This window comes from Agelaius tricolor, unplaced genomic scaffold (assembly GCF_023055355.1).
Source record: "Agelaius tricolor isolate 1412-34295 unplaced genomic scaffold, bAgeTri1.0.p SCAF_2, whole genome shotgun sequence".
Classification (NCBI taxonomy): domain Eukaryota; kingdom Metazoa; phylum Chordata; class Aves; order Passeriformes; family Icteridae; genus Agelaius; species Agelaius tricolor.
The window spans coordinates 80,023,674-80,048,303 of NW_027269262.1; the positions used below are offsets into that span (position 1 = coordinate 80,023,674).

Below are 24,630 nucleotides of genomic sequence, written 5' to 3' on the forward strand. Positions count from 1 at the left end.
AAGTAGCACCTAATAATTTGGTATGCTTGGTATTGCAATTCTGTTTCTGCATGATAGATTCTTGGTATGGTGCATGATTTATATCATGACACTGCTGGCCTGATCACGTTTTCTGTGGTCAGTCCTTAATTTCTGTTCCCTAGGTGATCACATGACATATATATCTTCCCTGATTTTCTCCCATGTCTTGCATTAAATATATATAAAACCTTTTTGATTATTATAATAATTTCATTTTTGCAAATTTAAGTGTGAGAAAAGGGCACTGTACTGAGGGAGTTTTCTGCAGCGCAGTTTGTGTTACCATGTAATCTATTTTTTGAAAAAGTTTCCATGTTCCTCTGATTAAACATCTTAATCACTTTCAGTTCTACTATGAAATTTTTAGCCAAGAAAAATAAGTTTGGATGTCGATATTACTTCTTCATCTCCTGACTAACCAGATGCTCAATGGGAATTTTTGTTTTTTTGTCCCAGATTTGATGTTAGAATTGTTAGTGACCAATTTTGTTGGTCACCAAACAATGTTTAGTGATCAGTTCTGTTTCCACTGCCTGTAATGTTCCTACCATTTATAACACTGTATAAAATCCAGTCTCTCTTTCGTCAGTACTAATGGAAGTGAATGATAGTATGAGGTGATGGAAACATTTTATTTCCTAAACACTTCCTAGTTTGCCGTTGATTTTGGTTTCCCTGGTGGACTGATCTTTCACAGCTGTTGCAAAATGTAAGTGTGTTTTTTCCCTGCTGTGCAGATATCTGCCTTTTTCTAAACTCTCCATGGCACAAAAGGGTCTTCTTAAAATGTCACAAATATAAAGCAATTTCTGTTCGCATTAAATGTAAACATTTTGCTGTCATTGTTTATGGAAATTGAAAGTTTAGGAGTGAATGGATAAAAAAAGATAAATATTGAGCAGTCTCCTTATAGAAACAGGAATGTGAGTTACACATAGTTTGTTCCTTAGGAAATATCTTACATTCAGTTTTATCAGTTACTGCTTGAATATACTTGGGGCTTCACTTCTATATAATTGCAGTGACTATGCTGTCTACTGTCTACTCTTTGTTATTTTGCCACTAAGTTTTGTCAAATGTAATGATATATGGATGAATTAACTGTAATTTGCTTGCACTCTAAAACTAGTGAAACTATATGTATACATGTATATATATGCACATATCCAGTTTTAGCTATATATATTTATGTATATAAATATGCCTAGATAAATGGTTTCATATGTTTAAAACTGCTTAAAACCCCTAATGATATAAAATAATAGGATAGGTTTTAATTGAGATAACTTTACTTTTAGAAATTATTTTCCACTGAGGGTTAGTGCTGGGCATTAATGCATACATATGGAAGCATAATGTTGTTTCAGATGGAAGAGGAAATATCAATTTAGATTGAGGAATGTGTTCCCTATAATCCTCCCTGTTCTCAGTTATTCTTGTAGGGCTTTGCACAGAGTTTGTAGCTATGGTGCGGGAATACTAACTTCAGTAGCAGATGTGAGCCTGAAGCTTATTACATGTTCCACCAGATGTTTCATTTATCTTTAGGGCAACCTTCTGGTTTGTTTTTTATATCAAACACTGTGAGAAATAAAATTCGGAATATATTTTAAACATGTTATGAATATTTGGAGATAAAGGAAACCTTTTATAACTTGAAGAACCATTGTAATGTCTCATATTAAATATATTTTTCTTTTAGATTGTATTTCAGCAAGATATTTTATAATTTCCATTTGTATATGATCTAGTCTTAGACTAAGCTTGCCTGTAAAGATAATGTAACACTAAACAGAGCAGATTTTGTATGTTTATCTAAGCCTATTGTCTACTTCTATATTTATTAATAGTTCAAGTGATTTGATATCTTACATATTTACTGCTAGAGATTGTTCACAGCATGAAGTAGTCTTTTGGATGAAGAAGCCTCAGTAATTTCAGTAATAATTCTGAATCTCTAGAATAGATCCCTTGGGCTGATGCAGTTGATATTTCTTGAAGGAAATTAATCTTTTAATTTCATCTTTGAATAAGTGGGCCACTTGTGTGACTCACTGGTTTTGTCTTTGCACAAAGGCCTTCACCTCTCTGCAGAGTGGGGTATCAGAAATTCAGCTTCTGTCCACCCTCAGCTACTCCTGTGCTCAAACCATGTGCCACCCTTGCCATATTTCAGTTACAGCATTGTTTAAAAGCTTATGTGTGTCTGTGAACAAAAAGTTAGTGTATCACTCCCATGTCATGGAAAGTTTTGCCTGAGAAAATTTTAGAGGATAGCAAGTGAAATGTTTATCTGTGTTCAGTGAATTTTGTTCATCAGTCATGTTTAATAATGTGAGGACATGTCAGGGAATTTGGAGGTCTGCTTTAAAAGCTAATTACATGTCTTTAAGTCCAGGGTACTATTCCTGACTCTCCTCATGCTTCCAAAGTAATGGCTAAGAGAGTAGGCTGTGAGAATAGACTTGGTTCACCACATGGCCTTTTTGTGAGAGAGGAGCAGAGGAGAAGACCTTGGCCTCCTTCTCTTTAAAGGACAACGATGGAAAGGGCAAAGTTTCAGTTGTGTTGTGGTGATCATGCAGCTCATTTTGCCAGTTGCCTGGAAATCTCTTTGCAGGAGTGGTTGTCCATCGCAGAAGTGGGATGGATCACCATGGGATGGGTTATGCTGAGTCCAAGGTAGACATCTGGATTTGTGAAATTCAGCTCTCCTGCAGAGAAGTTTCAGTAGGTGCAATTGTCAGTTTCTTGAGTGTTTCTAACTTTCAGGACTTTGGCAAGGACATTTCTTTTCTGTGGAATCTTCCACTTGCTAATAGAGTGGGACATGGTTTCGAGACTCCTGAACTCCTTATGTTAAGACTTGAAGAAAGATTATTTGTAAAAAAACTGTATTAGACTCTTAGCTAATCAGCAACTGAATGTATTGGGCAGTGAAAAAACTGTTATGCTACCAATCTGCATGATTTGGTTGGTGTTTTATGGCTAAGGCTCTGTGCATATACACCACAAGCTCTGTGTCTGTGTGGATATGTTAAGGCTCTCTAATAAGCATCGCTGACTCAGTCTTCCCACAGAAAGAAGGATTTTTTTCCAGTCCCCTTGAGTATATTCAAATGATAAAATATGGAGGAGGTGTTTAAAACACAAATTGCAGGTTTTTAAGTAGTTGTTTAGAGACTCTTGAGAGAAAGATATAAACATCTTTCATCTAAGGCAGAGTAAACTTCTTACAAAGTTTGCAGATTCCCTACTGGGACCTGATACTGTGATCGTTATACGTAAAAATAAAATACATTGAGAAATTTAAAATAATTAGGTGAGCATAAATTGAGGTTATTCTTGCTGAATTGTCACCTTAACAGATACCTCAAAGTTGCTACTGTTCCGCTCATTAAACTTGTATTATTTTGAACTGTTTTCTGGTATAAATGTGTAACTGTGGCAAATGCAAGTTTTTAGTTTTTTCAGTGAAATACTTCAGGAAATATCATTCTTTGTAATATCTTGCAGAGAAGGAGTCTTCAGCAGCCCATCTAGTTGTAATTCTGGTTATATTGATATTAAAGAGAATTTACTGAGTCTGCTCTTGATGGCTGCAACACTATTTTTAAAAAATTTAAATGCAACTTTAAAAATAGGACATCATGGTTAAAAAGCATTAAATCCTTTTTAATTTACATTTCTTTCTGCCACGTTTCTCTGTTGAACAAAATTAATTCTTCAGGCCTTTATTTTCAAGTTCTCTTGACATTGCAGTTCAGTGTTATTCAGTCCTTGCCTTTGTTTCCTTTTTGTCCTTTGACAGTTCTGTATTTTTGTATTTGCTTACCATATTGAACTGCAGATGCAAATCTAAGCACAGTTTGTGTAACAAAATATTTTCAGACTGGCTTACCCATGTTAATTTTTTGAAACAATTTCTGTTACATTTTTGACATTCAGTGAGAGTGTGTAAAATAAATATAGTCTGTGGCTGTTAACCAAAGATTTTGCACCTATTGTGACTGTGTCTTGTTTGCATTTGAAAAAGTATTTAGGCTGAATCCTTTGAGAATTATATAGTCCTCTGTATAATTGCTTTTAACATTTTCAATAACTAACAAAAAGATGAATGCAGAATGAAAATAAATGCTTTTGAAACACAGAAAATATCCTGTAATGAGATTTCACACTATAGTTGTTTCTAGAAACCTATATTTTATTCAAGGCAAACTTGGTTTACTTACATTGTGATATTTTTATTTTAGCAATCAGCAAAACTTTGTGATTCTGACCCCTTTAAAAAAATAATGTTTTATGTGACTGAAATTAATGTTTGGCATTTCTTTTTGTTATTTTTCATTACTGTATTCTAACTTATTAAGCCATCTTTTCCAGTCAGAGAATCATTGAATTGCTGAGCTTGGAAGGAGTGTCTGGAGGTCTCTGGTTCAATCCTCCTGCTCAAAGCAGCACAGCTAGAGCAGGTTGTACACACGAGTTTTGATTGTCTCCAAGGCTGGAGGCTCTACGGCTTCTCTTGACAGGCGCTGGGAAGTTTGCCCTTCCTCAGAGTTTGAAATCAAGCAAACAAATAAGGTATTTTGTCATATATTGAAGTTGAATTTCCAAAATCTTCACGCACATGGATGAGATCCCTCTCCCTTCTCCAGCTCTCTCAGCCTCTCCTTGAATGACAGATGCCCCAGTCCCAGTCATTTTTGTGGCCTGTCCCTGAGCTCTTTGCAGTCGGTCCAGGAGCCCAGCACTGGACACAGCACCCCAGATGTGTCTCGCCAGGGCTGAGCAGAGGGGAAGGATCACCTCCCTCAACCTGCTGGGAATGCTTCCCTTAATGCCCAAGAACTCCTGGCCTGTCCATTGATGGCTCCACTGATGCCATCCATTGATGGCAAGGGTCCACTGATGGCTCAACCAAATGTCCATCCAGGACTCACAGTTGCATTTTCTGCTGAGTTTCTTTCCGCCTACTCTGTCCCAGGAGCAGGACATTGCATTTGCCTTTGCTGAACTTTTTTCCAGCCTGTTTAAGTCACTCTGGAAGTCAGCACAAACCTCCTTATGGTTTTTATCATGGCAAAGTAGCTGAGGGTGCACTCTGTCCCATCATCCAGGTCATTAATGAAGATGACTGAAGAGTATTGGACCCAGTATCAATCCCTTGGGCACACAAAGAGTGACTGGCATCCAGATGGACTTAGTGCTGCTGCTCACAGCCCTGCAAGGCTCATCATCTTTGTGGCTTTTTTCTGAAGTGTGTTTGGATAGTATTAATCTTTTGTATTCTTTTTTTCCCCCTCCAACTATAATTTAAGTTTGTAAATACAATGTTGTTACAAAGGCATTTTGGCAGTTAGTGAAAAATAGGTACCACCAAGTGATTTGATGATTCATCTCTTCCTCAAATGAAACTGTTTTGCTTCGAGGCTTTGTTCAGAATAAATGGTGAGTGCTGTCCCAAGGGTTTGTATTCTTCAGAGAAAAGTGGGAGTGGAAAGAATTGACTTGTCCAGCCCCCATCAGGGAGTCCTTCAGCTGAGCAAGCAGTGGAACCACAGCCTACTGCCTCCAGCTCTGATGTACTGTGCTTTTTCTCTTACTCATTAAAGAATTGATTGCAGTGAATCTGCCCCTCTGCTTCCCAACTTGGTTCCAATGTAAAAAACCTTAAGTTTATAACTTCCTTCTTGGCACAGAACACTTCTTCTGCCTGTTCAAACAGGGTGTGAGTTCAGTTCTTGGCTACTTTAAAAGAACAAGCCACACTTAGATATAAAAGTTGCAAGTGCTATGTTGCTGAAATATTAGCTTTGGCTTGCAAAATCCTGCCATATGATGTTACAAGCCCTAGAAAGAGGAGGAATTCGTCCTGACTCTGTCTTGTGTAGCTTGATCTAAAAGCCATGAGCTTTATTTTCTAAATTAAATATTCTTAAGCTGTTGTGGGTTTTAGTTTTGTTTAAATTATTTGGTATCTTTGCATTTGAACATAGTGCACAATCTCAAATTGTGTATGCCAAAGGCTGCACCTGCAAAGGCATGATTGTCTTTTACCTCAGATATCTAACCACTCCTGGTTTTATTGTTTCTCTTGCTGGGCTATGGAATAGACTTCCTGAATCTGGCCTGAATTAATTGTTTTTTTGAGGACACATTGAAGAAGTAGAAGTGATACTGATGCAGGCATTGCTAGTGTTAGCTCGGGCTTTAGAAACTCCACTGAGCAATACCAATGACGATGCCATTCAGTAGATGCTGTGCAGTGTTGTAGTTCCTTACTGCAGGAGTAATGCTCAGTGAAATGGGGATTTCTGTCCTGAGTTACCTTGGCCTGATTTCCCCTGACCTTGATGTTATTATCTGGGCAGTGGTGAGAAATTATAAGCTGAAAATTTTTTGGAGTGGGTGGAGTGGGGGTAAGGATTGAGATGAACTTTGTAATACTGGAAACAAATGCTGTCAGCCTTCTGTGTCTTGTTTATTGTTGAGAAGTTGCCTTTACCTTACTTTTTCTGTGTATATAAAAGCATGGTCATGTGCATTAACATTTACCATGGGAAATACACCTTGATTAATGGTTAAATATGTATTTACATATGGGATATATATATGTATATGTTGTGTGTACGTATGTGTTCTTTCCTCTCTCCCCCTTCTTCCACCCCCCTCACATCTGTATGTATGTGTGTGTACATATATGCACATGCATGACTGAAAATAAAGGAGGCAGTAAGGGATGATGATGCATCTGATTTCCTTGGGAAGAAAATGGGACATGTAGTAGCTAACTATGCAGGTTGTTCAGGACAAGGTTGGAAGTCTGGTATAGAAATAGTTTGGGGATTTGGATAATGTTAATGCAGTTAATGCACAGTTAGTCTGGATCTGTCTTGACCAGTTGAAATGCCATTTTGGTGTACGAGATTTTACCTTTTTTACATCCACATAGGAAGCCTCTGGAAACTGACCCATTGTTTTTTAGGTACTGCAGTAGATTCCTGTGTGTTAAAACAAGATCTGGTGTGCGTGTGTCTCCCTAATTGTGGTGGCTCTTGTGGTAAAGCGGCGCAGTAGCTTCCACTGAGCCTTTCAAAACTGTACTGCTGGCTTTCCATGGCACCTGGGCTGTGAGTTGCTAACCCTGTTTAAAAGCATCATTTTGTAGTTATTTAGAAGCCTGTGCTGCTATGCCTGAAACTGTAACAGTTTTAAAACCTTAAGTACTGTAATACTCTTTTACTAATTAAATGTTGCACACATTGTAATTAATTGATAGATGCTGTGGTAGTAGTCATGTAAGGAAACAGTACAATGTATTAGTGATGTTCTTGAACATTTCTGTTTTGGAATTGGCATAAAAACAAGGTTTTACCTAATGAAGCATAACACTGGCTTTTTTCTAACATCACTGCTTAGCTGTATGGGATGAGATGTGTTCAGAATTTGGATGCCATCAGTTCTGGATGATGAATTTTTGGTCAGTGTCATGTCTCTCACTGCAAGCTCTTGCTACCTGCTAGCATACGTGGCCACTGTATAACTTCTTGCATCTCCAATATCCTTCTAATGCTATCACCTGTCATGTTGAAGTGCACACAATATTATATGTAATATTTAGGGAGCAAAGGAGGCTGATTTTCACATGCAGGAAGGGACTACCTCTATGAGATTTGATTTAATCTGTTGTTTCTTGGTGCAGCCAACAGCTTCCAAAATAACTGTGAGTGTTGGTTGGCAGGGAAGACTTAATAAAAAAGCAGAAAATGTCTTGTGATCTAATTGCAGTAATTTAAGAGTCCTTGGGGCAAATGCTTTCACAAGGTTTGAACCAGTAGTCTTATTCTTCCTCCAAAATTGAATATTTTTCCTCAAGCTCCCTAGAAAATGTTGATCAGTGTCTTCTACTTTTGAACCCATCTAAAATCAGTTTCCTTCATATTATTTCACAAACTTAAAACTATCCTGAAGAAAACTACAAACACCTCTTGGTAGCCATCATGCTACAATAAAATACTAGTGTAAGCTGTGCCACTCAAAAAACGGAGTTGTCTGATATACTCAGTTCTGGCTCTCATTAGGCATCATCTCTGTATGGATCCGTGGCCTCCACATGTGCAATGCAAACCTTGCACTTCATCCAGAGAAATCTTTAGGTGGACGGGTTGTTTACTTATCCTTTTGTAAGCCTGCATGTTAAGAATTTTTTGTGTTACAGTTTGGATAAAAAAAGCTGAGTTTTCCCTCTCTTTTGAAGAGTTGCCTAGTGATAAGAAGTGGTGTTAAATATGTGTCTGTTGTGTAGTGGCAATCATTAGCTCAGGAACTAAACCAGAAGGGAACCTGTCACTCTAATCTGCCTGCAAGCTAAACAAGGGCAAAGATTTCTGTTGTGGCAGGGATTGCAAGCAAAAGGACTTGACTTATTTTATCTGGAAGCCAATGCTTGGCAAAGCAAATGTCTGACCCTGGATCTAGTAGTGAAGAGATACTTTGTCATCTGTCTGCTGGGTAGGGCTTGGCTTGAGTTCTGACTTACTTGTACCTCCTGTGAATTAAAGTGTTGCTCATGGCTTGAAGACCTGGCTGACAGCCATGAGGAGCACTCGTAGATGGTCCTACCGCAGAGACCCAAGTGAAGCTGCCCTTTGTTAGAGCTTTCAGCTTAGTCATTGCTCTCTAAGCTGGTCAGATGGGATGTCTCAGGCTGTGTCCTGGACTGCTCAGTGGGATGTGTTCCTTGGAGATGGAAGTGGGGCTCTAAGAATGTTGTAAGAGGTGTGCTGAAGCGTCCTTGTGACATTGTGTTCGTCTAGGTGTTAGACAAAGCTCCTAGTTGCTGTGTTAAATGAGGGGTGATAGTTAAGTGCTGTTCTTACTGAAGAGAAAGAAGTTAATGTGGCATTTCATAGCTGTTTGCTCAGCAAGTAACAGCACCTGGGCTAGACAAAACTGGTAGACTTTGTAAAACTAGTTGAATTTTGGGGGTTGTGTGGGGTCCTTCTGCCTTCCTGAAAGGAGCAATAGATGCTGACTGCTTCACACCCACCCCAGTGCATGGGAAGGTCCTGCCCTGCACAGTAGGCCCCAGCAGAAGCAGTAAGGGCAATGTTGAAGATACAATCATATTTTTATTTTTTAATAAAATACCTGTGTAATTTTGATTCAAAGGATGAGTTTATGGTGGTGGCTACCATGTTCTTTTGTTTTGCCAAAAATTGGAACTTCACTGAGTCTCACTGCTAAATGTTTAGTAGTGTTATCCCTACATGATGGGCTGATGGAGGTCACAGAAAAATAACTGGTGTAACTTTCAGCTGAAAAAATAGGCAGTAGCAATGAACTGCTGTAAAGACAATTCAGGAAAATTGCTGTATGGGGGCTGTGTATGCTTCAGTGCTCAGACTGTTTTATGAGCTTGAAACTTAAGAACAATGTGAGAAATTCTTGAAAGCAGACTTGTGCATATTTAATACCAAGCCATCAGAAAACCACTTGCTTCATTGTATCTGGTAACACAAGATGGGTGTCTTGACTTTAAATAAGCTGTGGAAGATGTCCTTCCACTTCCCACTGCCCTTTCAATTTCAGCAGTGCAAACAGTGATTGGTAGAAAATACCCAAACTTTGAAGCTTTACAAAGAAGAAAAGTGGGGTTTTTTCTGTGTTTTCAGGGAGATGAGGAATTTAAAAGGCCCAAAACCTCTTATGTGAAATCATCATTTTTCTTCACTTACTGAGAAGTTATTAACTAAATGAGACTGACTTTCTTGTGATGCATGCTGTATGAAATTACTGATTTTAAAAATGCAGTGATTTTTGAGTTGTTTCCATTTCAGTCTGTTCCTGTTCTGCTTTCAAATTGTTGAATATGAAAAACTGTGTTACATTAAAGTAAAAGTGACTGTCTAATTCATTAATCTTTAAACATTTCCAATTTTTTCCAGGTAATTGAATAACCTCTTTGAGTATTTATGTAATATAAAATTTCATAAAAAATACATTAATCTGATTGACATTTATGTAGGAAAGGAATTACTTTCACCACACATTTTTGTGTTATTGTGTGCTTAATTGCTTTGTAACTTAGAGCATTGTATGATATGTTGTAAAGAATATGTTGATATTTTGTAAAGAGAGAGCTTTTACCTGTTAATGTATCCTCACTAGAGTAAACAAGCTAAAATCAATGGCTGTTAAACAAAGTTAAGGACATCTTAGGAAACTTTAAAAAAACCATTTTTTTTAAAGGATGTGCTTTGTTAGATATGAGGTTACTGTAACAAAGAGTTGGTTTTTGACCATGCTAATTCCTTTTCATGCCTTTAATCCTACTTTGCATGTTAGCAGCTAGAATGACACCGGACAAAATTGGTGTAAGTAAAGGCTTCAAGGTGGGCTGAAGTCCATGGGAATACACTCCTAATAGAAAACAGTTGATGCTTTCATTAGGCATGTGATGTTTATTAGGAAATGAGATATCATCTTCCTGCCTTCTTACAAGGAAAGCAAGCTTTAGGCTGAACAGATGGCATTTTTAGTAGTACAATTTACTGCTGTCATGACAGTGTAGGCTGACTGAAACTTTTTCTCTGGATAAAGATTTTGATCTCATATCAAATTTGTCTTCAATCAGTGTAGAAATAGTAGGGTAGTTAGCCAGATGGATGCTTGGACAAGAATAATATTTACCTGCCCTGTAGGAGGAGATGGAGGATTAATTAGCGGGTGTTTGTAAGATGCTGTGAAGATGGATCTTTCTAGATAAATGTGAAAAAATACTCCAAAGATATGGCAGAAAGCCTTCAAATATGTTGCTTTTTCTTTTGACCATTTCTTCTTGATAATCATTGCCAACAAAATAGTTTAATTATATTGCTTGATTTTAACATTATTTCAGGATGCTAGTTTGTAGTGAATTTCTGAATTAAAAATGCATTTTGAAAACTCAGTGTTTTAATATTTCTGAAAGATTGTATTATAATGCTTTTATCCTTTGGAATAATGTTGCACACATTAGAAGACAATTTCACAAGTTACCTGGACAGTCCTACCCATCACATTTAGAGTCGTCTTGAGGCTTGAATGTACTTATTTAAAAACAGGACAAGTTTCCATTACCTTGAATTGTGTAGAGAATTGTGTGGTCAGTGAGATTTAGCTTGTCCAAAGGCTTATCTGACTGTTTACTCATGTGTTAATAAAATGCTGTAATAGGTTGATGGCTTTGATTGCTCCTAATTCACTGATTGTGTGCTTAGACCAGAGTCCCAAACCCACTGTCAGAAAACCCTGGGTGAGTGCCAGCACATGTGCAGGAAGTGGTGTGCTTCCATTTTCTGCTTTCCCTTTGTCCTGTCACGCACATCCCCGTGCTCCCCATTCCCTTGTTTTACTCATTTGCTCTCAAAACTTGTCCTCATCCTTTATTCCCACCAGTGACAGAGCTGCCCTTTCCTACCTTGCCCTACTTGGTCAGGAGCTGTCAGCTGTCCTTGTGCTGGCCTTTGGCTTGGAGCCTCCTCTGTAAAGTAGCAAGGTAGTCATGGGCAGTCACTGCTGGCTGTGCTGGGATGTCCCTGATCCCAATAACAAATAACACTCTGGAGGTACATGCTTACACTTGGGTAAGTATCTCCCGACAGAAGCACTCTAAATGTGGGGTTTTATTTTTATTATGTTCTGTTACTTTTCACTGTTCACCTACTGATTGTGATATCTCCTTTGGGTGTCCTGTACTTTATTCTGTTGAGCACAATTAATATCACACAGTGCTGTCATAAAACTAACATTGGGTTGTGATCGAGGTTAAAAATGAATGAGTTTACTGAGTGTACATAATGAATTGGTACTGAAGAGTCTTTCCTCTTCTGTTTCTCTCATTCTTTCTCATAAAAGCAAGGACCTTTTTGTTTTAGAAAAACATGAAGGTACTAGCAAAGCCTCAGTTGCTGTAATAAGCATTCACTCAGAAGAGGTTGGCTTTTACTAGAGCAATAGTGTTGGTGGCATAGATGGAGTGGATTCCTAAAGATTTGTAGCAAATTTATCACATAGCCTGTACAGAAAAGGCAGATTTGTGAATGTTCAGTTTTTCTTCCTCTGTTGCTAACTCATTAGAACCCAATTTCCTCAAAAAAAAAAAAAAAAAAAAAAAGAAAAAAGGGCCGGTGAGAGGCTTGGAACACAAGTTTGATGAGGAACAAGTGAGGGGGCTGGGGGTATTTAGCCTGGAGAAAAGGAGACTCAGAGGTGAACTTATCACTCTCTACAACTCCCTGAAAGGTGGTTGTGGTCAGGTGGGGGTTGGTCTCTTTCTCCAGGGGCAGCAACTGACAGAACGAGAGGACGCAGTCTCAAGCTGCACCAAGGGAAATATAGGTTGGATATTAGGAAGAAGTTTTTTACAGAAAGGGTGATAAAGTACTGGAATGGTCTGCCGGGGAGGTGATGGAGTCACCATCCTTGGATGTGTTTAAAAAAAGCCTGGATGTGGCACTGGGTGCCATGGTTTAGCTGAAGTGTTGGGGCTGGGTTGGACTTGGTGATCTTGTGTTGCAGTGGGAATGCGTCTTCAATCTTGAAGGTCTCTTCCAACCCAGTGATAGTGATTCTGTGATTTGGCCACATAGGTTCTAGTCTTATTTTCATTCTTCAGTTTAGCAATTAAAATAGGGTTGAATTAAGTCTTTCGACTTGCTTTTTGTTTTGTGCTCTTATAACTATGACTCTTGGACTTTTGCCTGTTTTCATGATTTTTTTTTCCCATCCAGCTACCTACAGACCCTGGTCTGCTTAACTTCCAAGTTTAGATGAGGTCAGGTGCTTCCAGCCCTGTATAGCAAAAGTGCATAAAATAGAGCACTGTTTTGTAACCATGACTTGATATTTCAGAGGAGGAAATTAATATTATTGAGGAAGGCAATATTTACTTTTAATTTTTTTTCTCCATGAATAGGGGAATTGTTGAGTTACTGAGTTTGTGCATTTGTCTTGGGAGAAGTGTGTACGTGTGAGGTGGTTGGATATAGATAAAAATCTGTAAATATTTGTATGCATATGTGTTGCACACTTTGGACGGAGAAATATATTTCAACAGTATCTAAAGGCTTTTTCAGATGAAACATTGCCTTTGCTGGAATTAATTCTGAATTCTGGTTTCTCTTTTCTCATTCTTTGTAGTTATATTTTTTAACCATAACAAGTTGGTTGTAGCATTCCTTTTTTTTTTGTATCTTCACAATTGGAATTGTTATCAATAGATGCAGTTATTGTGATTCATAGTTTTTTAGACAATTAATTGAGATTGTGTGTGTGGAGGGAAACGAATTAATCTGTTGTCTCCATAATTCTCTGTGCTAAATTAAATAAATCAATTTTCCTTCTTTTCAAATGCATACGCTGGTTCCTTGAACTAGCATCTGCTAACTTGGTTTAGTCATTGAAGATACTGTCTGAAGCATACATGTGGTTTGGCAAAGTTAATATGTATAGAAAAACCCAAATTTTTTTGTGCTGCGAAGTGTATAGCACTTGTTCAGTACGCATGCTACCACATGGTAGCACTTCAAAACAGATAAATTATTGCATTAAAAATACAACCCACATTAATAGCAGTGCTATAAAAGGAATATTTTGGTTGTTTTTCAGTATATTTTGACCAGATTAACCAAAATTTGCTATGTTCATGTTGCTAGTTAAATTCAGAGAAGTGTTGGCACAGAAACTGGATGCTGTCTCTTCTGATGGACTTTTGTGTCCTTTGGACAGTATGCCTAATTGTGAGTAAATTTTAGGTAGTTTTACTTTATCTGTCTTCTGGGTGCTCAGCATTCTTTGGGCAAACAATATTCATCCTCAGATTCATTCTCCTTGAGAGTGTCTTTGTGAGGAGTCTGTAGAAGGTGAGGGAGCAGTAAAGGTCTGCTTTGTTCTTGAACCAGTGACCTGCCCTCCTGAAGGCACATGCAGCTTCTGCTCTTTGAGCACACTTAAAGGACAAATTTGGGAAAGGCAGGTTGAGGCAAACACTAAGTTGTGAGTGGCAGACCGAGGTGGCAGAACGCTGCACAGATGTTAGTGATTTGTAGCTTAGAGTTGGTTGTTACTTCTTTTGCACAGGGCCCACTGCAGCAAGCTTGGTGATGAGCAGCTGCTCAACATAAAACCAGTCAGTCTGTGGCACCTAACACTGGTACAGAGTCCTTCCATTTCAGTGGGGTGTGGCTTTTTAGGAGGCATGTGGATTGCTGCTCTTAAAATCAAGTTTCTTAAGGTGTATCAATTGAGTTATCTTTTGGAAATTAAGGCCTTGAGCCAGTGAGGTGATATCAAATATATTGCCTCCAGGCCACTATGATCACGTGGGTTTCACGTGTCACAATAGTTACTGATAGTCTGAATGTGGCCAGGCTGAAGTGCATCTCCTCTGATGATAACAATCACTGTTTCAGTCAGCAACATGCATATGTGACCCCATGAGAGGTGAATTCTAATGAATTTTTCTTGGTAAAGAATTCAGTAATAAGTAAACTTGCATCATTTGCCAGTTGTTTTTAACTCTAGGGTCTTAGATTTGTTTGCATTTTAGAATAATGATGGACCTTTTTTTCAATGCTTCAGCTGACTTGACCTATTCTGAAATTAGGTTTTCAAATAGTGAAATTACTGACCAGATATTTTAAGGTACAGAAAACGTGGCTGAATTGTCCCAGTGTTGAATGGGCCGTTACATCAGGGCTCAATTCTTTGTCATGTGTCTGATATATTATGTTTTTTTTTTTCTTTTGGTTGTGGTTGGTTTGGGGTTTTTTGAGTTGGTGTTTTTTTTTTTTTTTTTTGTTTTGTTTTTGTTTTTTTTTTTTTTTTTTTTTTTTTTTGTTGTTGTTGTTGGTAAGGTAGGGTATATATTTCCTATATGTTAAAGCCCAGAAAAAGTTTCTAATATTGGCAGTACTTTCTAGAAAAGGAAAATGTCTTTGTTATTCTATTATTTTTAAAAATCTTTTACAATATTTATTAAAACAAATAAACTGCTATAATAGGGTTTACTGTCAAGGTTTTTCAGTCAAGGCATTTTGGTAATACAAATCCACACAAGTCAGTCATTTTCAAACAAAACCCCATATTGTATAGTTTTGCACTTTGTTTGTTCTAGACAAATTATAGTAATGCTTTCTAGCTTCCTTTATTCCCTCCCCCCACCCATTTGTTTGCAAACTAACAAAATTGACATTTTAGAGGAAGGAGTTGGTGTTTTTTAATAATAAGAAAAGTGAGAATCTTTAAAAAAATTTAAAATCTAAGAATCTCAGAAAGGTGCTCAGGAGAGCATTGGTGGCTCAGGAGACAGAGTTTGCACATTCTCAGTGCAAGCAGTACTGCTGGGAAGTGCAGGCGTGCCTGTTGCCTTTGCTCATCATAAGGACATTCCTGAACAAATAGTTTGTTTTAAAATGTAGGTACACTGTCTAAATGTGAGGGAGAAGGAGGCAGCATCCTGGTCTGGCTGTTCCCCTGCCCTTTTCTTTGCTCACCTCAGTTCTGGGCACTCTTAGACTAAGAGGCTCTTTCAGTGTCAGCTTTGCAGAGTGGCTTGGGAAGGACTGTGACATGAAAAATTGCACAGCTGTCCCAAATGCTAGCAGATTGAGTAATAAATAGAAGGAGAGAGGGAACTCTTGCCCAGTCTGTGCTAAGCTTCTAGGTAAAAAGATGACATTCTGTAGATTGGGCAAAGGATGTAAAGAAACAGTGGTAACGGTATCAACAAAAGCAGCTTGGGGGCTGTTATCCATTTGTGCAAGTTGGCAGTTTGTTGGAGCTATCTAGCTTCTAATACATGTTATAAAATATATATGTTTGGTTAAAAGAGTTTCCATTTCTCCCTGGTGGGGACTGCATCATGTTTTAATTTCTGCAGTTGTTTTCCCAAGGCAAAGATGTTAGCTATTGATGCTTTATTGGTTCTTTGACATTTTTTCCACTATTGCCTTCATTATCATCTAACTGCTAACAGTCATGAGAGGAGGAATTGCTGACATGAAATCTGGATGGTTTTCAGTGAGTCCTTTTTCTTCTGGATAGTATCTCTTGCGTCGTGTTACATCTCTTACGTGTAGCTGGGTATACTGTGTTTAAGAAAAGAACTTGTTCCTGGAACTTGGTTACCAGTTAGCTCTCAGAGGAACACTTTTGAGAGCATGAAATGCCTTTATTCAAGTTTGTTAAAGACCTGGGTGTTTTCCTGCTCTTGAATATTACACTTCTCAAGGTGGAAATTATCTGGATGTATCAGCCGCGTGATTTCATAGGAATCTATGTCTAAGTATCTTTCCCCCATCATTACATGACCATCTCTACTTTGAGAGTGTCTAACATTACAAGAGAATTGCCACTGCAAGAAGTTCTAGCTCAGCTATCTAAAAGTCCACATTTAATTTAATTAAATTTAATAATCACAAAATCCTTCCTAGTTTTTCCTCTTAATGACTTCATTTGGCTACAAAGGATCTAACTATAATTTCATTTTTTAGCATGTTGTAGCAAGTCATATGAGAAACAAGTCATTCTTGCTTTCTACACAGATATACCTTTGAGAAGCTTTTTTTAACCAAAAGAGTTTATTCTAGCTACACTTAGTAACTTGATATGCTTTTTCAATTAAAAATCATGCTTGCATGAGGAGTCTTTTAGTTTGTTTTGGGGGAGATCTTTGTTCTTGTTTTAATTATAAAATTTAGAAACTTATCATCTTCACCTCCAAAAAGTCCGCAAAAACTTCTAAAGGACTGAACCTCTTTGACAAACTAGATCTTTGCTTTTGAGCTAAACACTGAGATGCAAAAGCATTGGGCTCTGGGTAAGCAGCTTTGTTCAGCCTGGCCTCTGTTTCTGGAAGTAGCACAATGAGCTTGCTTAGGTCTGGCAAGGGGAAAGGTTTTCATTCTGACTTGGGAATAGTTGTTTGATCAATTGTGCAGGCTGCCCTGAAGAGTGTAGAGGCATCTCCAGATTTGCCTTGGTTTAGAGACACCCACATCAAGCAGGCCTCTCCTTCACTGGCTGTGTTAAGACAGAGCCCACATGGTTTTCCTGTATTGGTTGGGGGATGCTGGATTATCATGGTGCCCTGGATGAAACACAAATTTCAAGTAATTCCTGTTAAGATACTATGGTATAAAATACAATCACCAGCATGTACTGATAGAAGAAGTCTGCAAGGTTTCTGTAAGTGTATATAGGTTCCTACAAACAACAGTCAGATATGGCAATTTAATGAAAAGGCAATTTAAGAAGACTGCAGAATGTAGTTTGTGCTGCAAGGATGAGTGATAAGTTGGAAAAATATTTGTCCAGTCTTGAAGAATGTCTCTTCATATCTTTAAGTAATATGTGTGGATTTTTTCCCCTTTTGAAAGGATATGAAGTAGAGTCTGAAAATGTAGCACATTCTGCAGCTAATTAATTTGTGTTTCTCTCTTTTATAATGAATATCATATTTGCATCGGTACAAGGAGAAGCCTTGAAAAAAATTACCGAAAATGAACACATGGGGTGTGTGTGTTATCTTTGTAATTTTTGCAGCTGCAGACAAAACTTAAGGCTTGTGTAGTGTTCTTGCATTTGATTTCCTGTGAGTTGGCTCCGAATGTTGGTTCATCTGATAATCACACTGATTTCTCTTTCCTTAAGTTTAACCAGCAGTCACAGTGTCTGTCTGTTTAAAAGGTCTGATAAGTGATAAAGTATGTTGTTCTGTTTGATAGGATTATGTTAAATATTCCTGAACAGAACTCTGTTCCATGAAGGTGATTGTTTGAATGAAGCATTTAATAGAAATAGAATTTTTGTGCTGCTGGTGTAAAAAGCCGTACAAAAAATATGTCATTTACTGTTTAAGGTAACTTGCTGTATTTAGATATATGTGTATTATAAACAATAATATGTACATGCATGTATCCTTTGCATTTATATACACCTAAAAAGAAGAAACAGTGTTGAACATTGGAAATAAATTGCAAACAGAAGTATCTAACAGCTGTAGCTGGTTCCCCACGCTCTGATACTGAAAATGTAGTTTTATGTTGTGAAAAAGACAGTTTATAATCAATTTCATATATTCATTAAATAATTCTCCTTTTGATTCCAAAAGTTACCTAATTCCAGACAGTATTGCAACTTAAATCACAATAAGTCTTTGTTACTAAATGGTAAAATGTTACTGCTTAATGAAACCCAGTATCAGATTTTTTTTTTATGAATGTGGAAGGTAATGCACACTGTAAATGACGTGTAACAGTTTGTTGATCACTTTAGCAATTAACTGCAGCTGAAAAAAGTCTACTTACTCAGGCTGGTTTTACTCTCATTCTCTGAGGAAACTCTGGGTTTTAATGAAGACAGTCCAGTGAGTAAACAAATTTCTAGTCAGTTACAAAAAATGAAAATAAAATACAAGTGACTCATTTAATATCAAGCTTTCTCTTTAAATAGTACCGATTGTGTAAGTTTACTTTTTTAACACGCCTTTTATTTAATCCAGTCCAATACCAGATGGAAATGATGCGAAGCCTGCGCCACGTAAACATTGATCATCTTCACGTTGGCTGGTACCAGTCCACATACTATGGCTCTTTTGTCACCCGTGCCCTCCTGGACTCCCAGTTCAGTTACCAGCATGCAATTGAGGAGTCTGTAGTTCTCATTTACGGTTAGTATGAGGTTTCCTTTATTACTCTTTTCCCCTCTTAATATTATTACTACTATTTTTGTATTCTGTCTTTTGCCTGTAAGAGTAGCCTGGCAGGCCTTTTCGAGTAAATACCAACCCTGTGTCTACAGCAGCCTCAGCAGCAGCTAAGTCTAGACAGGGTTTCCTTCTTTCTGTTTATTTTTCTTGCTATCAGAGCCCTGATGTGTACGTTTTGGAATGCTGGAGTAGCTGCTTCATTTTTATTCCTTCATCTCCCCTCCCTCGTGGAAGGGGCTGGTGGAACCCGACCAGATGTCTAACAAACCCCGCTTGCTAGCATGTCTGGCTCTGTACGTGACTGACCAATCATCACACGAATTGCCAAGTTTTTTTAATACCTCTGACAGAAGCATACAAAACCTGGACTGTTTCTTAGCACAAAGATTTTTTTCTTTTCTGCCTATTTAATGGTGTTTCCTCAAGCTCTCCAGACCAGATGTTCTGTGCTGTATCAGAACCGTAGGCAATTTAACAGCTTTATAGCCTCCCCCTCCCCAAACACTCACAGTTTGCCATATCTGGCAGACTTGCATATAGTTTCCAGCTGAGAAGTAAATGTAACGTCCTGAGTATCTGTCAGAAAAAATACTAATGAATACGATCAATCTTATGAGCTGCCCCAAAATTGTTTCAGTATGTTAACAATTGGATTACAGTAAAGAACAAGTTGTTAAAGTATAGTTATATTGGCTGGAAACATTGCATCATCAGACCTTGATGAATTTTCCACTTGTTTCAGTCTATTTTGGTTTTCATTTTATCACCGATTGCTAAAAGTTTTACTGTGTTAAGTTTCAGACAACATGAATGTTAACACAGCTTTTATTCTTGTGTTGGCATGCTTCAGCTGTTATCATGCTGCAAGTGTTAAGCTTCTTTGTCCAAGGAATGTAACAGTTTGTTTAGAAAATTTCCGCCTAAATTCAAGGCAAAACGAATCTTTGTATGTACCAGTTACATTGTCATGCACAAAGTGGCATGGCAGCTTGATCTGAATTAGCTTATTGCTACTCTAAAATTAATTTTTTTCATATAAAATGCTGTTTAATGAATATTTTAATTTACTGCAGAATGACTGGAAGGAAGACTCTTTATTTAAATGAGGTCACTCTTACATAAGTTCTGTGGATAATTCATACAAAAAAAGGAAATGTGAATTGGACCTTTAATGGGGAAATAATATGAATAGAATGGATCAAGATTCCCCCCAAGTTCTCCAAGCTAAATTTACTACTTGGCATCACTTTATATTGTTGGTTGTATTTTACATAGCAGTGCAATAGGACTGCCTCTGCTATGGTGTCTTTTCTGTGTTTATTATCTTTTTTTTTTTTTCACTAGGACTACTTAGTAATTTTCCTCCTGTTTATGTCATTCAGATATTTAAAAAGAAAAAGGCAGTCTGGGTTTGGTAATAATAGGCTTCCTTCCATTTTTAATAATAGATCCCATTAAGACTGCCCAAGGGTCTCTGTCACTGAAGGCATATAGGCTGACTCCCAAATTGATGGAAGTTTGCAAGGAAAAAGACTTCTCTCCAGAAGCGTAAGTAACTTCAAATAACATTTTCTCATAGGGTTTGCTGAGTTATTGGGACACAGAACGGTACCTGGGGTTATGGAGCGCTGTATTTTAAAATCTCATGTAGCAGTGTGTGCTGGGGGAAAAGCCCTGTATGGGCTGTGACAGTCGTGCAGTGGCACAGTGGGCTGAGGAGGTGTGAGAGGCTGGCTGGGCATTTCCAGAAGTGGGGGCACCCAAACTGGGTTTGGGGCTACTCAGAGGGTGTGCTGTAAGGACCATGGGGTAGATAGCTGTACGTGGGAGCAGAGCCAAAAACAGGGAAAAAAATGGAGGGAGGGAAATAGCTGATCTATCTTTAAGCTCTTTCCGCCCCCCAGAATTAAAATAGAACAGGTATTCTGGAGTAGCTGTCCCAGTGTATTTGTTCTAGATTAACTCCCCATGTGGACACCATCTTCTGGAGTAAAGTAGGATAATTACTCTGTTTCAAAAGATTACTACTTGTTACAGATGTAGGCCTTAGCATCCTTTGCCTCCAACTGCTTGGTGTTCAAAAGCAAAAGCACAAACAACTTGTTAAAATCACTTTTGTTGAGGAAAAATGTATTCATTTCATTGCTTAGTGTCTTAAACTGTAATGATGAGCAAACAAATCAGTGATCAGTCAAAAAAAGGGGGGGGTGGAGGCAAAAAGCAAAAGTTTTTGTTACAAAATCCAGTATGAATATAAGGAAGTTAAAGCTCTATTTCCTTAGAGACTTCTAAATCATGCTTTATATCCATATTTTATGAAAAGTATTACTGTCTATTTTATTTACTTTATTATAAAGCAACAGCAATAGTTTTTTATGTGTATGTTGTAAAAAAATGCACACTAAAAATTTATGTTTTAATATTCACCACAGAATTGATTTATTCCAAAACAGACAATATTTTGTGAATCTACTTTTTTGGTCAGTAAAAGTTTTACTTATTCAGGTATTGGGAAAATTGTTCTTCATGGTCGTAGTTATGATATTTAAAGGTATTTTAGCATCATGTGGTAACTAACTGTTTAATTCTGCTCAAGAAACGCTGATGGCAGGAAAACCAGTAAAATATTTTGGAAGGGGCAGAGTTAATCCTGTCAGTACAGTCTCTTGCTGGAGGCTTTTTCACGTAGGTAATCTATTAACAAGCAAGGCAGCTGCTTGTCTTCTGAGAATTTTTCCTAGAGCAGCTTTTCCTAGTCTTTGTAAACGTGAGGTTTTGCCATGCAAATGCTTTCTTAATAAAATTTGACTCTTGTTTAATTTTGAAAGTATGAAAATTAAGAATTTTTACAAAACTGTTGTTTGTTGGAGCAACAATTCAACAAAGAGAATAAGAGAAATACTGTTTATATTAGTAAATATTCCATAACTTTTTTCACAGCTTGAAAAAAGCAAATATTGCATATGAAAACATGTTTGAAGAAGTGCCTATTGTAATTAAGAATTCATACCTGATCAATGTGATGTTGTGGGAACTGGAAAAGAAATCTGCAGTAGCCGATAGACATGAGTTGCTCAGTCTGGCTAGCAGGTAAGTACTTGTTACAATAATGGATGTACTTTTATTCGCTTTCCCAAACCACAGTTTAACACCTTGGGTGAAATCCCAGTCTCATTACAGTCCATGGAAGCTTTGCCTTGACTTCTAATGGGGTTAACACTTTACCCTTCATGTTCTTTTGCTGAAGGAAAAACTGCATGGTAAAACTGTAGCATTAGATTCAAGGACTAAATTCAGTCTCTTACCCTCATATACTTGCAGTGCTTGAAATGTATAAATGTTTCACAAGAGCGTGGTTTTTCAAGAAAATATGGGCACTCAGAAATTTCACGCAAATAGATCTATTAAAAAATCGGTTTTGTTAAACATTCTGTTAGTAATTACATAAATTATTTTAATAAAAAAGAAATCTTCAGTAGAAGGATGAATTTTAAAATAAAATAATAAAGGCTCTGATAAACAGGCAAAAATGCCACTGATTGTCATGACAGACAGCATTCATGATGTTGGAAATTGTTTTAAGAGTTTCTAAAATGATCTTCTCATAAGTTTGTCTAGGAATAACTTTTTCTTCTTGTAGCACTTTGCCCTGAAAATCCACTTTGTAGGCATGACAAAGTAGGCATGACTTCTAGCAGAATGATCAAAAATTTGGCAGTATTTAAATCTTACACAATACAATCAGTTGGATTATTATTGGTCTGACCAAAATAACGAGATACACAAAATAATGCTAGGTTGTATTCATGAATAGTTTTTTGGGGTAAAACACTTCACTTTGGCATCAAGCTATTGTCTGCCAAGATTCTGATTCTAGTGGCCTTTTTTCTTTTTCCTTTTTTCTCCTGCTCCCCTTCCCTCTCCCATCATGTAAGGCTGAAGTTAATGGATATGTATTTCTAGTGGTCCCTGTGTTGCCTAAGTTAGCAGAAATTTTCCACTTTCTCTACTTGAGCTTATGTGGATGTTCAGAGGGATCTGATAGCTTTTAGAGAAGTGATGAAGAGAGAATGAGTGTAGAGTTGAACTCTGCTGGGGTATTTACGAATGCCACAAGTAATACTTAGTCAGTAATTCTGTCCAGTAAAGTTGTTACTTTGCACATTGGAATTAATGAAGTGAAGAATTCTTGCTGAGATACTCAGTGTGTTTACTCTGCAGGTGTTCTGTAAGTAATTTTCTTTCCATGGTCAAAGATCACAAAGCTTTTCCCGTTTGAGGAGAGGGTGAGGACTGGATGTAGGAGATGACAGTGGTTTGATTCCTTGTGACCTCTTTCACTTTGTGGTGAAAATGAGGAAGGACCATGCTGAGGGTACAGAAGGTTCCCAGGTGGCCTGGCAGCATTGCCCTCAGTTGATTCTTTGGGTTTCCTCCTGTATAAAGGGCTGGGACTGCCTGGCACCCTGGATCTAGTAAGGGCTGCTGCTAGTGACACAATACAGTTCCGGAAATGGAAAGTAATTTGAACAGATCACAAATCACAGCTTTAGCTCTTATGTAGTAACTGTTCTGTGCCACTGTCCTGACTCAAGATAAAAGATAAGAAATGTACAAATTACTTTCTGTTCTGGTGTTAAATGTCTGATGCAAGACAGACAGGCTTTTGTGTTGGTCTTTTTACCAGAAAAGGGAATGAGAGGTGAACAAGAAAAGTACCAGCCCAAAACTAAAACCAGACTTTTCCTGGCAGGTTTTTGAAGCTCACCTGATCTCTTTGAGGAACGTAAGGTGCTTAGTTTGGTTTGAAGGAGAGAAAGTTTTGGGAATTACTCCAGTGGGTTGTTTGGAGGTTTTTGTATGTGTCCTTTGTTTAATATTTGATAGCTACTTTTAGTTACCAGGCAGGTTATATTCAATGATATCTTATATTGGTATAACTGGCAAAGCAGGTGGCAAATTAAAGCATTTTAATGCTTGTTTATTCAAGGTTAGGTGACTTGTACTGCCTGCTGAAATGTTTAGCCAGTTTTTACTTGAATTCAGCTATGAAGGTTACTCTGTCAAAGCATGTATTACCTGAAGAAAGGGAGTTCAAATCTCCACTATTCTGGAGTTTTATTTTCATATTTCCTTATTTTTGTCTTTCAGCAGTTTAGGCTAAAACATTTCAAATAACAACTTTTAATTTTGGTGCATATCTTCCTTACTTAACTTTGCTGTTGTTGACAGTAACTTCAAAGCTACTTTTTGGGTTTGGCCTTGTTTTTTGGTTTTTGTCTTAGTTTGTTTTGTTTAATTGTGGGTGGTTTTGTTTTGGTTTTTTGTTTGTTTAGAGTTTGTGACATTTTGTTTGTTTGTTTTTATTTTTGTTTAGGTTTTTGTTGTTGTTTTATTTCTTTGGAGTCTTGGGTTTGATGGGCTTTTGGGGGGCTTTTTTGGCTCCTTGGTAGCATCCCTGAACTTCTGTACTCTCTGAAGCAATGATTTTGGCAATAAAATTATTTACCCATAGTTCCTCTCTTCTGGAGAGTTTGCTTCTTCAGGATTTTCACATGTTCAGCCACCCACCTTGTCTGAGTTTAAAGCTCTACCTATTTGAGGCACTTTGCTTGCACCTTAGTATCTTTCTCCATTTGAAGTATATTTGTGATAATTGTATATAGTAATTTACTTTTTTGGACATAAAGTTGTGTTTCTCTTGTGAAATATGAATTGACTCAAGTCCTCTAGGCAAAGAGGTTGAAGGCAGACCAGCACAAGGTTAGCAAGTAATAGCAAGTAAAGGCCTTTTACTCAAACAGTTATCCTGCTACCCTTAAGGACCAAAATGTCTTGAAGACCTTGGAGTACTG

The 24,630-nt window shown here is 37.6% G+C and overlaps 1 protein-coding gene across 1 annotated transcript in view; it reads left to right on the top strand.

Annotated features, from left to right (window-relative positions):
• EIF3H (eukaryotic translation initiation factor 3 subunit H) overlaps positions 1–24,630 on the top strand; it is an 87,416-nt gene that overhangs the window by 51,709 nt on the left and 11,077 nt on the right. The window contains exons 3-5 of the mRNA XM_071421696.1: positions 18,569–18,736; positions 20,224–20,323; positions 21,716–21,865. Of these exons, the coding sequence (XP_071277797.1) occupies positions 18,569–18,736; positions 20,224–20,323; positions 21,716–21,865 (418 nt within the window). The remainder of the gene's footprint in view (positions 1–18,568; positions 18,737–20,223; positions 20,324–21,715; positions 21,866–24,630) is intronic.